General features: G+C 46.4%; 1 protein-coding gene across 1 annotated transcript in view; it reads right to left on the reverse strand.

The window, feature by feature from the left end:
• EPHB3 (EPH receptor B3) overlaps positions 1-10,580 on the reverse strand; it is a 38,809-nt gene extending 28,229 nt beyond the window's left edge. Inside the window, exon 1 of the mRNA XM_040428529.1 lies at positions 10,190-10,580. Within this exon, the coding sequence (XP_040284463.1) occupies positions 10,190-10,256 (67 nt within the window). The 5' untranslated portion in view covers positions 10,257-10,580. The remainder of the gene's footprint in view (positions 1-10,189) is intronic.
• Positions 10,581-12,296: the final 1,716 nt, after the last annotated feature.

Genomic DNA, 12,296 nt, shown 5'->3' on the forward strand with positions numbered 1-12,296 from the left:
AAAAGAAAAATCGGCAAGACATGAAAGACGTTGTGGGCACCATATAGATCGAGCTATTATATACAATGTACAGACATACACAAAACACTTTGCCCTGAGAAATATTTCTCTTTACAACATAAGGTTTCGGTGTAATTTCTAACCCTGGCTAAGTTTCAAGTTGGACACATTTTTCTCATTAAAAAGAGGAAAAAAAAAAAAAAAAAGAATAAAAAGAAAGGCCTGGATTTGGTGCAGATTGCTGTGTAAAACAGGGAAAGCTAATCCTAACACAACCCCCTCCGTCAGACAGTCCCTGGGGATAACCCCCTCCCTACAGGACAGCTCAGCTTCGAAAAGGGCCCCTGTTGAGGGGGAGGTGTAAGCACACATGTACAAGCTTTTCCAGGCCTATATTAGAAAATGTATCACTTATTAGCTGCCCTTTGCCATGCAAAAACGGCTCGGGGAGGGTTGTGAAGTCCAATGATATTTAAGACTTGGGGACAGATTAAGGTTTCAGCATTGGCCAATACATTTTGCATTGTTTGTCTCAAATATTCTTTTTTTAATGATGTAAAAAAAAAAAAGTTGTGACCACTTGATGTCTGAAAACAATCAAGGCTATAAACCCAATGGCTCAACAAAAAAGAAAAAAAAAAGTAAAGTAAATTAAAACGCTTCCACTTCTAAGCAATCAGTCCCACATTACACAGCCTGTACGGTGTTCAGTGGGTGCAACTTTACGTTTTATGTATTCAGCCTGTAGCAATTCTTTTTTTCCCCAAATTTTTGCAGTTATGTTACATCGGTCATTATAAATCCTGCATAGAGTTGCCATGGCAACCATCCGGGCATTGTGCCAAGACGAACTTTGATACTTGTTGTATCATATTGTCGTTACATTATTCTGGGCAAAGGGCCAGGACACAGAATGACGGACAGAAGATCGATGTCATCTAGCAGTCTATGACTGGCAAAGAGCGCAGACCTACTCAAACGGTACGCCATGTGCATGTGACACCGTATGCAACAGGCAGGCGATACGAAAATGAATACACCATTGTCATATGGTTAAGTGCCAATGGATAAAAAGCGGTAGAGGTTGCCGATTTTAATTTTTTGGGGGGGAAAGTGAAAGACAGGTTAAAGATTCTGCAAACGATTCAGACATAAAGTGATGACCATGTTAATCCAAAAGGGGCTCTCTGGGAATAATAAATAAAGTTTATAGTAGCGAGAACACCAAGTTCTGACACCTCGCAATACACGCCGAGATCCTCCAGACACTACAGGCACTCCTTTGTTTGTTTACATGGAGCACGTCCAAGGACAAGAAATCCTTCTATATGGATCTACATATAGTATATTTCACAGCAATAATCCGCAAAAGCAAAATCCACATCACATTGCGGCTTTTGCTACGGTTTCCAGCCTGTGGATCTTCCGCAGAGTCCACCATGTGCACTGCAAAGGGTGAAATCCACAGCAGATGTGGATGAGATTGTTTTTTTTTTGTTTTAACTCCACTTCGTTGCTAGTGTACACACTGGATTTTCTGCGAGCAATTCTGCTGCCGAAAATATGCAGCATTTGTGTGGCAAAAGCCATCCGAGTTACGGTATATGTGGATTCCAAAAGGTGGAAATTCACAGCATAAATTAACATGCCGCAGGTTTGAAATCTGCACCGTAGGTCAGTTCAAGCTCTGGATTTTTTTTTTTTTCCCCAGCGTGTGGCTAAAATTTTTAAAATCTCATCCGCACTGCAGATATTGAAAAACGCTGCAAATTTGCCACACACAAATCCATAACAGCAAATCCGACGAAATTACGCCACATGTGGGTGTACGCTAAAGCCTCATTCACACGCCCGTGTCCAAATCTGTGAGCAGGTGGTCAGTGATGCATCTGTAAAGCTGTCCGTGAAGGATCCATGTTGGGTCCGTTTTTTGCTGTCCGTGTTGCATCCGTGTTTCACTGACACTGAACAGCTAAAAAATAATTTTCAAAGCATCTCTTCTTAATGATCTGTGAAACACGGATGCAACACAGATTTCACAGACCCATAGACTATAATGGGCGTGATGGATCCATGAACACGGACAAAATAGAGCATGCATCCGTGCTAAAAAACTGATGTGTGAATACACACATTAAAATTAATGGGGACGTGTGCGGTCCGTGGAGAACATGTACAGCACACGTCCGTGGAACACAGACGTGTGAATGAGGCTTAAGCCTGTGCAAAAATCACAGCGTAGTGTCCGAGATTAGATAAATCTCATGTACACTTTACATATATTTTCCGTGTGGAATTTGACCTGCTATGCACGTTTCTGCAGATTTTAACCTTTGCAAATCCACAACAAAAATTCAGTTTGAAAACCCGCACCCGTGGGCAGGTAGCCTAGAAGCTTTAGAGCTCAGGCAGAGAATGTGGCTGGCATTGTCCGCTTTCTCTAGAAACCTCTGTTTGTCCTGTCACTGTATCATCCTGCACACTGGTCACTTGCATTGTGTGCTCGCGGGTTCGCGCTGCGTCCATTCATCTCGTGATAATATGATACCATGATGACAAATTACACAGAACGGCTGCCAATGGCTGGATCCGGTTAGAAGGTCACTAATACGCCAGGTTTTCTGAAATACTATGGGAAGGGCATTTGATACATGGGAATTTAAGTTTTTGGTCTACTCGTCATTCCATGCAGGTAGTTTTAGGTTAATTACAATATAGAAAGCCTTTCATTTATTTATTTTTTAAATTTATCAGAGGTTCAGCCTCTGCTTCATGCACACGGCCGTTCCGTGCATTGGGGACCGCAATTGTCGTCCCCAATGCACGGGCAACATCAGTGCAGCGGGCCGGACCCATTCAACTTGAATGAGTCCGTGGTATGTCATTTTTTTGCGGTGCGGAACCACAGATAGAAACACCACGGAAGCACTCTGTAGTGCTTCTGATGTTCCATGACTGTTCTGCATCTACGGAATTGCAAACCTATTCGAGTGAATAGGTCCGCATCCGTGATGCACACGGCCGGTGGCCGTGGATTGCCGACCCGCCGTTTGCATCAGGCCTTACACTAATAGTATGTTCACGTGTCAAATTTGGATATTGCAAATACTACTAGATCCACAGCAAAAATCCAAAACTGACCCTTGGGATTTCTGGTGTAGGAGTGCAGTTCAAGGTGTTGTGGATCTGCACAAGGATCAGCCCCTTTAATTGGGCTTAGGGCTTGTTCACATGGCCGCTACACCTCTGCTAATCATTTCCATTGTACAACCGAGCATGACGGACCCCTTGGACTATAACTAGGGGCCATTGGGTTTCCATCATTTGATAGGACAAAATAGTGCAGCTCATACCTAAGGGAGCTCCCAACAAAGACGTTAACACACCCCTAGGCCTCTTTCACACGACCGTTTATTTTTCCCCGTTTACAGGCCGTTTTTTGCATTGCGTATACGGAACCATTCATTTCAATGGTTCTGCAAAAAAAAAAACGGAATGTACTCCGTATGCATTCCGTATTTCCGTTTAAAGATAGAACATGTCCTATTATTGCACGTAAATCACGTTCCGTGGCTCCATTCAAGTCAATGGGCCCGCCAAAAAAACGGAACACATACGGAAATGCATCCGTATCCGTTCAGTTTTTGTTGGAACCATCTATTGAAAATGTTATGCCCAGCCCAATTTTTTCTATGTAATTACTGTATATGCCATACGGAAAAACGGAACCGAAACAAAAAATGGAACAACGGATCCGGAAGAAAAATGGCCCGCAAAACACTGAAAAAGCCATACGGTCGTGTGAAAGAGGCCTTATACGCATCAGTGCCAATCCGCCCGCATTTTCATACGAAATCCACAAGAATACGTAGAATTCCGTAGCACAAAGTTCACACCAGCAATATGCGATACTTCTGAATACCTCTAGAACATGGCACGCCCCAATTTTTTTTTACTCACTCAGATTACATAAAGTTACAATATAAAGTTGTAGAGTTTAATAGTTGTCATATGGTCCATGTACCCTATACTAGGTGCCCTAAAACACCAAGCTTTCTGCATAAAATCAGTATGGACGCATGTAAAAACGACTGCAGAGCCTAAATGCTATGGATAGAAAACGCCCGCAGACAATGGCTACCCCACGGTGAATGTTAAGTTCACAAATTCTAATTGACTAACGTGTAACACCTGGCCCCGCAATATTTTATATGCAAATCAATGCCCCATACAAATACAGCAAGATAAAGTAAAACCAAATGGTGGAGAAGCACAGTTCAGGAACCAACGTGCATACACACACATGACATGGTTAGCAGACCGGTGGTGAATAATCACAAAGTACAGTAAGCAAACAACACACATATCTGACCCAGCATTCCTCCTAGGACTAAAGTGGTTTAGCTCTATATTTGAGAAAACAGATTATTCACAAATTCCAATGAGGTAAACCTCAAACTGCCCAAACCAGAAGAGAGAAAAAGGGTGTGATCAGCACACAAAACTTCATGGTGCCGATGCAGTAAAAACATAGGAAAGGCAGCCCGTACAAGCTGCCCCGAAAGCAAACACACAGGACCATCTGTAAGTCTAGACATGCACAATGGGTTTCTGGTTTCAAGAGGTATCATTGACATTGATCCTATGTACACAGGAAATGGAAGGGTTAATAAAGGCTCATGAAAAATCCATACATGGGGGGGGGGGGGGGGGGATCAGGAATCCACATTTTTAAGGTATCATCATTGCACTTTTCTGACACACACCAATTCAAAATGTTATCTACTGTTATCTTTATATGTCAGGTGATGGATACCAGAAGTTCTCCTTCATAAAGTCTACAAAAAAAAAGCGAAGAGCAAGGCCTCATGCACACGACCGTTGTTCTGGTTCGTATCCGAGCCGCAGTTTTTGCAGCTTGGGTGCGGACCCATTCACTTCAACGGGGCCGCAAAAGATGCGGACAGCACTCCGTGTGCTGTCTGCATCCGCTGCTCCGTTCCGTGGCCCTGTAAAAAAAAATAGGCATTTCTACAATGGGCCGCCTGTGCAGAAGGCACACAGGCGGCTTCCGTGTTTCGCGGATCCGCAAAAAAAACGGAACAGTCGTGTGCATGAGGCCTAAGGGCTCATGTACACAAACTTATTTTTGCATCCGACCTGCATTTTGTGTGGCTGAGATGCAGACCTGTTCACTAAAATGGAGCTGCAGAAGATGCGGACAGCACACGCATGTCCGTTCCACAACCAAGCAAAAAATAGAACACGTCCTATTCTTGTCTGCATTACGGACCACAAGAGGACTGTTCTATTATGGGCCGGACGTTTTTATTCCGCAAAACGCAGAAGGCACGCGGCCGGTATGCGTGCTTTGTAGACCGCAAAAACGGTTATGCCGTGTGAATGAGCCCTAAGGTGGTGAATAAAGCTCTTAAATGACTATTGTGGGATACCTGGAGCACATTTTCAGCCGAGCAAAAAACAGTGGAATGCTACAAACCGGTTTTCCAATAAACTTAAACCTGAGAATAAATGGTTAACAGAAAAAGGAGGCAGGCGAGGCTTGTATTTTACACGAATGTGTACGATAACTCATACAGTAACAAAAAATCCAAAAGCAAATGGAATGCTTTTACTAAAAAAAAGTCTTCCACAATACACAGAAAACATTAAACAGCTCCCAAAACATCAACCGAATGGGCAAAGCCCGAGTACCAATGCAAACCAACACCGCAGGAATGTGAAAACATCCCCCAAGGCACATGTAGTGCAGAAACATCATCAGAAGGAGTCAACGTCCCAACAAGGAGCGTCCCCGCCATCTGTGGGAGAACGCACCAAAGTAATAAACTGTCCATAGAGAGGTGAACACACAGGAATCAAGGGGCGTAAAAACCTACCGCCCACCTGTGTTTCTATCCTCCCTCGTCCACAAACAGACCTAGAAGGGCAGACATAACAAACCCTGGCGAGAGTATATGTGGGCACATTGAATTATGGGAGATTAGCACTTCTCGCCCTTATGAGGTGATGAATTTCTAATGTACCAGCTAAAGCAAAAATAGAGACACACCAGTAAGGCTCTGATTTACTGATAGGTCTGCCCCAAAAGTCAGTTTAAGAATTGGCCCAAAGCTTAGTGAAAAGAAGTGGAGCTTCATGGGGAAAGGGGTGGGCGATTGTTCCTGATGTACACCTCCAACCTTCTACTGTGTGCCACCTATAGGGGTTCTAATGGGACATACAATGACATATATAATAGGAGTGGGTTTTCTCTTCTTCCTGGGGGAAAATGCAGCATCCGAATAGAATTAAATTCCCATTACCACACCGTAGGAGATCTATCAAAAGTGACTGTATTTAGGAGCCAGCGAAATGGCACAAATTGCATCAGATTTATCAAAGCGAGGCACATGGCAATGTGATATGACGAAACTGGTGCAACTCGTTATGTGTCATTATGCACCAACATGTACTTCATTGATAGATTTGCCAAATTTTCACACCCCTATTTCAAACTGCCAAAGGGAGGTATGAACAGAGTTGGAACTAATTGGCCACATGCGGTGTACTCTATTTTTACACTTTGCTTAGTTAATCTCCAACAGGGTGTGTTTGCTCTAGGTGTGGATTTTCTTCACATTTAGACCCCAAAAATTATGAAAATACAATGGAAACCCCCCCTTGTAAGGGCTCAACACGGATACCGGACAAGAATAGGACATGTTCTATCATTTTGTGGACAGCATGGAACGGATGTGTGGATGCGGACTGCGCACCGCGTGCGGTCTGCATCTTTTGCGGCGCAATTGAAGTGAATGGGTCACATCCGACCTGCAAAAAGTTCTGATCAAATGCGGACTACAAATACGTTAGTGTGCGTGAGCCCTAATGCTATACTGATAATGATCCCTTATGCCCATAGCCACATCACAGATTTATACAAACTCCACGCTATAATACAGCGCCCTTCTAGTACTAGGGGGCTCTGCAGTGCCCCCCTTCTGCCTCCATACAGTCTCATTCAGATGCCTGTAAGGGGGCTATTTTGTAGCGTTCTTATTACGGCCACGAAACAGACTCCTCCTGGACCAAACCTTAAATGGTGATCCAAGTTTGGTTCACTTGAGCCACGTAAAGTCCATGTATCGAGGCCATTAGATAGATCCAAAAACGCAGCCACCTTATGACCATCTGAATGTGACAGAAAGCAAAAAAAGCAGTTTTTACAATTAATTCCATGAATGATGAATACACAGGGCTCATTCAGAAAACAGAGCTCCAACTGGTCCACGGAGGAAAAAAAAACCCAAAAAAAACGGACGCACAGGGATGTTCTCCACATGCATCTATTTTTCTCACGCACCCATTCACCAGAATGTTTGGGTCTTGCGGGAAGAGTGGACCCAAATGGTGCATACTGCAAGGCCTGCTGGTGAATTGGCCCATGACTTCAATCTAGGCGCCGTCCTCTCTACACTCAGACTTGTGGGAATGAGCCCTATAGCTAAAAAGGTTGTGATTTATTGCTCATTAACCCTTAGGGTTTTACTACACGGCGATCTTCGGATGCTGGCATAAAAATAAATGGGTTCACAGCGCAACTCGTACTTTTTGCTGCAACCGCAGAATCACAAAAAAAATAAAAAATCCAATGGTGCTGGAACTTTTGTGATTCTGGGGTCTTGCCATGTGAGCGTTGCGCTGTAAAACCACATTCATTTCTATGCTAGCACTGCGATCCTTAGGCACTCTAGCTGTTCCGCAACCAAGATCGCCATGTAGCCTAACTGTTAAAAAAATGTAAATTAAATTTTTTTAAAAAAATTTGGTAAAAACAATAAAACAAGTGCATAAACTAAAAAAGCCATCTTCATATTTTTGGGATTTTTTTTATTTATTCTATAAGCAGGAAACCCAAAGTGTGAATGATCCCCACCAAGGAGTTAGCAGTGCGCGAGGCGTGGTACACAAGTCGATGAATTCTGTGCTCTGTTACATTGCCAGGAGGATTACCGTAATTATATCGGACACAAATGAATCTGTTCCTCCTTTGTCTTTCCTCTGTATTTATTGAGTTGTATTGTTTAGTACCTGTTGCCAAAACACGGTGAAGGCAGCCATTTTGAAGGGCTGACCCAATTCCCCTCTAGTTCCTGCTAAACTGGGTAAAACCAGACCGGCCGACTTCCCTATATGTACCGCACAGCATATGGTATAACATGGGCATGGGGCTTGTAGAAAGTAATGATTTGACTGTATAGGAGCCGGTCATGTAACTTTATGGGGAACCAGATTTCTGTCTTAAACTGATTTTTGGGTCCACCTCTAACTGGGAATTAAGACCAGCAACCCAAGCCTAAAAAAAAAAAAAAATTCAAAGAAGAATATTTCAGTACAAAGCATTTAGTAAAAATCCAACCCGCGGCAGTCCTTTCAACAGGGACCTGCTTTGTCATGTTCCCCGCAGAGCCTTCTCTCGTCTAATCATCACTTCTCCGTCATAGAAAACAGATTTGGACAATGTAAATGATGAGAATGACAGGTCAACTGACTCCTTAAAAAAAGGAATGCGAGGTCACATGACCAGGCACTTCACCTGGACAACTCCCAGGGGTCTTCTAACGACCGTGAAGAATAGAAGGAGGTGACAGTACACTGCCCCTACCTTCATATTAAGGCTACATGCACACGATCCGTATGCCATCCGGCTTCTTTTTTGCGGATCCACTACAATGCCTAAAACGGACGAGAATAGGACGTTCTATTTTTTTTTTTTGCGGGGCCACGGAACGGACATACGGATGCTGACAGCACGCGGTGTGCTATCTGCGTTTTTTGTGGACCCATTGAAATAAATGGGTCCGCATCCTATCTGCAAAAAAAAAACAAAAACGGAAGGGACACAGAAACAAACAACGTTCATGTGCATGTAGCCTAACACACATTGTCCAGTAACCAATACAAAAGGAGGAAACACCCAATTATTCCTTCATTTAAGTTAACAGCCAAAATTATCAGCTTATGCAAAGCAGCGATCCAAATGGGCAGATAATGGGCTTTCATCACACCTCGCATTCCCTAGAGGTGTCTCAAGTGGAAATGGCCACCAACTGTTTTCTTAACTTTAACCGCACCCTGCTCTTATCAGGCATCCAAATGGATAAGACAAGAAAGATTGAAGACCAGGCTTCTGCCAAGAAAGCAACACAAAAGATGGAATGGCCAGAAGAAAATCTAACTTTAACAAGCAATGAAGGAAAACACTGATCAATCACGTCCAATGGAGGCCTTCAACGCCTTCCAGACAATGCATGACCCCAACTGGAGGAGAAGCGGAGTAGATAATAGCCAGGAACATCCATCTACCTGATGGTATCACTCCTCTACTACACATTCCACTACTAAAAGAAATACCATCCTTGTCAGCCCTTTGGCAAATACTGCATATGTTAGGAGACATCTGGATCTGATCATCAATGGTCAGGATCTCAGTCTCTTGGGGAAGTGTCCACCCCTAGCGCACTTGAACCTTATGGGGTCCTAGGTTCAAACCTGACCGAGGACAACATCTACATGGAGTTTGTATGTTCTCCCCATGTTTGCCAGGGTTTCCTCCCTCACTCCAAAGACACACCGATAGGGAATCTAGATTGTGAGCTCCACAAGTGATGATAATGTCTGGAAAGGGCTGCAGAATAGGTCGGAGCTATATAAGCACCTAAAATAAAGGTGTCTGGAGACCACCACAAAACCCCCCCCCCCCCCCCCCAATCAATGTAAGAACGCTGAGCTTTGCATGCGCCATAGTGAGCTAGTCCAGCCATTGTGCTGATTTTGGCCCAAATCAGGGGTGAAGCTTCACATCTGAAAACCCTGATCTAGTTCCACATGAACAAAGAGAAATTGGCCGCACAGATCTGGAGATAGCAGCAGCTGCAGACACTCACAGGATCAAAGGTGGGGAACTTTTAACTCTGCCGGTTCCCCCATCACTCATTCCACCAGTTCCATAATTACTGGGAACCAATTAGACCTGCCTTCAGAGAGCAAGCAGTGTGCTCCAACCTGTGGCTGCTGGGACTTGTAGTGCTAGCCACAGGTGTGCCAGGACCACCACGTCCCGTATTAGGAAGGCTGAGCACGTAGTGTGCCGAGCACAGTCACGCGTCCAGTCCCCGCATCTCACCTTCCAGTCCGACGACACCCGCCACCAGCAGCAGCAGCAGCAGCACGGAGCCCGCCAGCCCCAGCATGTCTGGGTGACCGCACACACGACACCCGCTAGTAGAAGACTGCAGACCAGCCGCTCATCCGAGTCACCGCTCTCTGTATCCAGCGGGTATATCCAGACGGGTGTAGCAAGATCCTCGCGGGTGTACGCGGCTCTCTTTGTTCCCCCTCTCTGCGGGCGTACGCCGAAAACTATAGCTTCCCCGGGGTACACTCGTGCCACTCTGGACCCCCGCGGGTGTTTACAGTCTCGTGGGCCCCCCCGCGGGTGTACTTCGGGTAACTCCCGACCTCACACTGGCGAATCCCGCACTGCAGCCACAGCTCAGTCTGGGGGAGGGGGCGCGTCAGTCACTCGGCTGGCTCCGCCCACATGCCCTGTCAGCAGTCACCTCTCCTATTGCTAGTCTGCTACCAGCAGCGGCTTCACCCATCTCTACGAAGCACACGTGGGGAGCAGGGCGAGGTGGGCGTGACTTAGTAAAAAGATGAATTGACTTGGGCGGTCCGTGATGCGCCTTCGCCCCGCCCCTTATTTCTATTGGCCGGTCTCTCTGTTGCTATGGTGACATATTGGAAATTGTCACTTAGTAAAGAGGTCCAGCTGCAGACAGCGACCCCTTGTGGCCACGCACGCCATGGCAGGTAAGAGGTAAAAGGAAGAAATCAAGGACGGAGAGCAGGAAATGGGAAAGGGATAATGAAAAGTGTGGGGATCATTAAAGGCAATCTATCATCGCGCTCGTCTGACTACAACTTCTGGAGCATATTTCCTTTTGACTCCATTCTTAGACGTTCTGTCATGATGTAAGGCGCTCTAGTTTAGTTATATGCGTTTCTTACAATTAGATTTCGTTTACTTTCCAAGGAAGAATGTAACTAATTACGTCAATGGAAAAAAACTAAAAAAAAACTGCAGCGTGCAAATGTGTGTATGAGAGTAAACCTTCTGTGCATACAGGATGCCAGAATGTGACCACCTGGGAGCAGGGCCTCATGAGGTGTGTAGTACTGGGCCATGCAGGGCGGTATTCAGGGAGCAGGGCCTCGTGAGGTGTGTAGTACTGGGCCATGCAGGGCGGTATTCAGGGAGCAGGACCTCGTGAGGTGTGTAGTACTGGGCCATGCAGTGCGGTATTCAGGGAACAGGGCCTCGTGAGGTGTGTAGTACTGGGCCATGCAGGGCGGTATTCAGGGAGCAGGGCCTCGTGAGGTGTGTAGTACTGGGCCATGCAAGGCGGTATTCAGGGAGCAGGGCCTCGTGAGGTGTGTAGTACTGGGCCATGCAGGGCGGTATTCAGGGAGCAGGGCCTCGTGAGGTGTGTAGTACTGGGCCATGCAAGGCGGTATTCAGGGAGCAGGGCCTCGTGAGGTGTGTAGTACTGGGCCATGCAGGGCGGTATTCAGGGAGCAGGGCCTCGTGAGGTGTGTAGTACTGGGCCATGCAAGGCGGTATTCAGGGAGCAGGGCCTCGTGAGGTGTGTAGTACTGGGCCATGCAGGGCGGTATTCAGGGAGCAGGGCCTCGTGAGGTGTGTAGTACTGGGCCATGCAGGGCGGTATTCAGGGAGCAGGGCCTCGTGAGGTGTGTAGTACTGGGCCATGCAGGGCGGTATTCAGGGAGCAGGGCCTCGTGAGGTGTGTAGTACTGGGCCATGCAGGGCGGTATTCAGGGAGCAGGGCCTCGTGAGGTGTGTAGTACTGGGCCATGCAGGGCGGTATTCAGGGAGCAGGGCCTCGTGAGGTGTGTAGTACTGGGCCATGCAGGGCGGTATTCAGGGAGCAGGGCCTCGTGAGGTGTGTAGTACTGGGCCATGCAGGGCGGTATTCAGGGAGCAGGGCCTCGTGAGGTGTGTAGTACTGGGCCATGCAGTGCGGTATTCAGGGAGCAGGGCCTGGTGAGGTGTGTAGTACTGGGCCATGCAGGGCGGTATTCAGGGAGCAGGGCCTTGTGAGGTGTGTAGTGCTGGGCCATGCAGCGCGGTATTCAGGGAGCAGGGCCTCGTGAGGTGTGTAGTACTGGGCCATGCAGTGCGGTATTCAGGGAGCAGGGCCTGGTGAGGT

This window comes from Bufo bufo, chromosome 4 (genome assembly GCF_905171765.1).
Source record: "Bufo bufo chromosome 4, aBufBuf1.1, whole genome shotgun sequence".
In the NCBI taxonomy this organism is placed as follows: domain Eukaryota; kingdom Metazoa; phylum Chordata; class Amphibia; order Anura; family Bufonidae; genus Bufo; species Bufo bufo.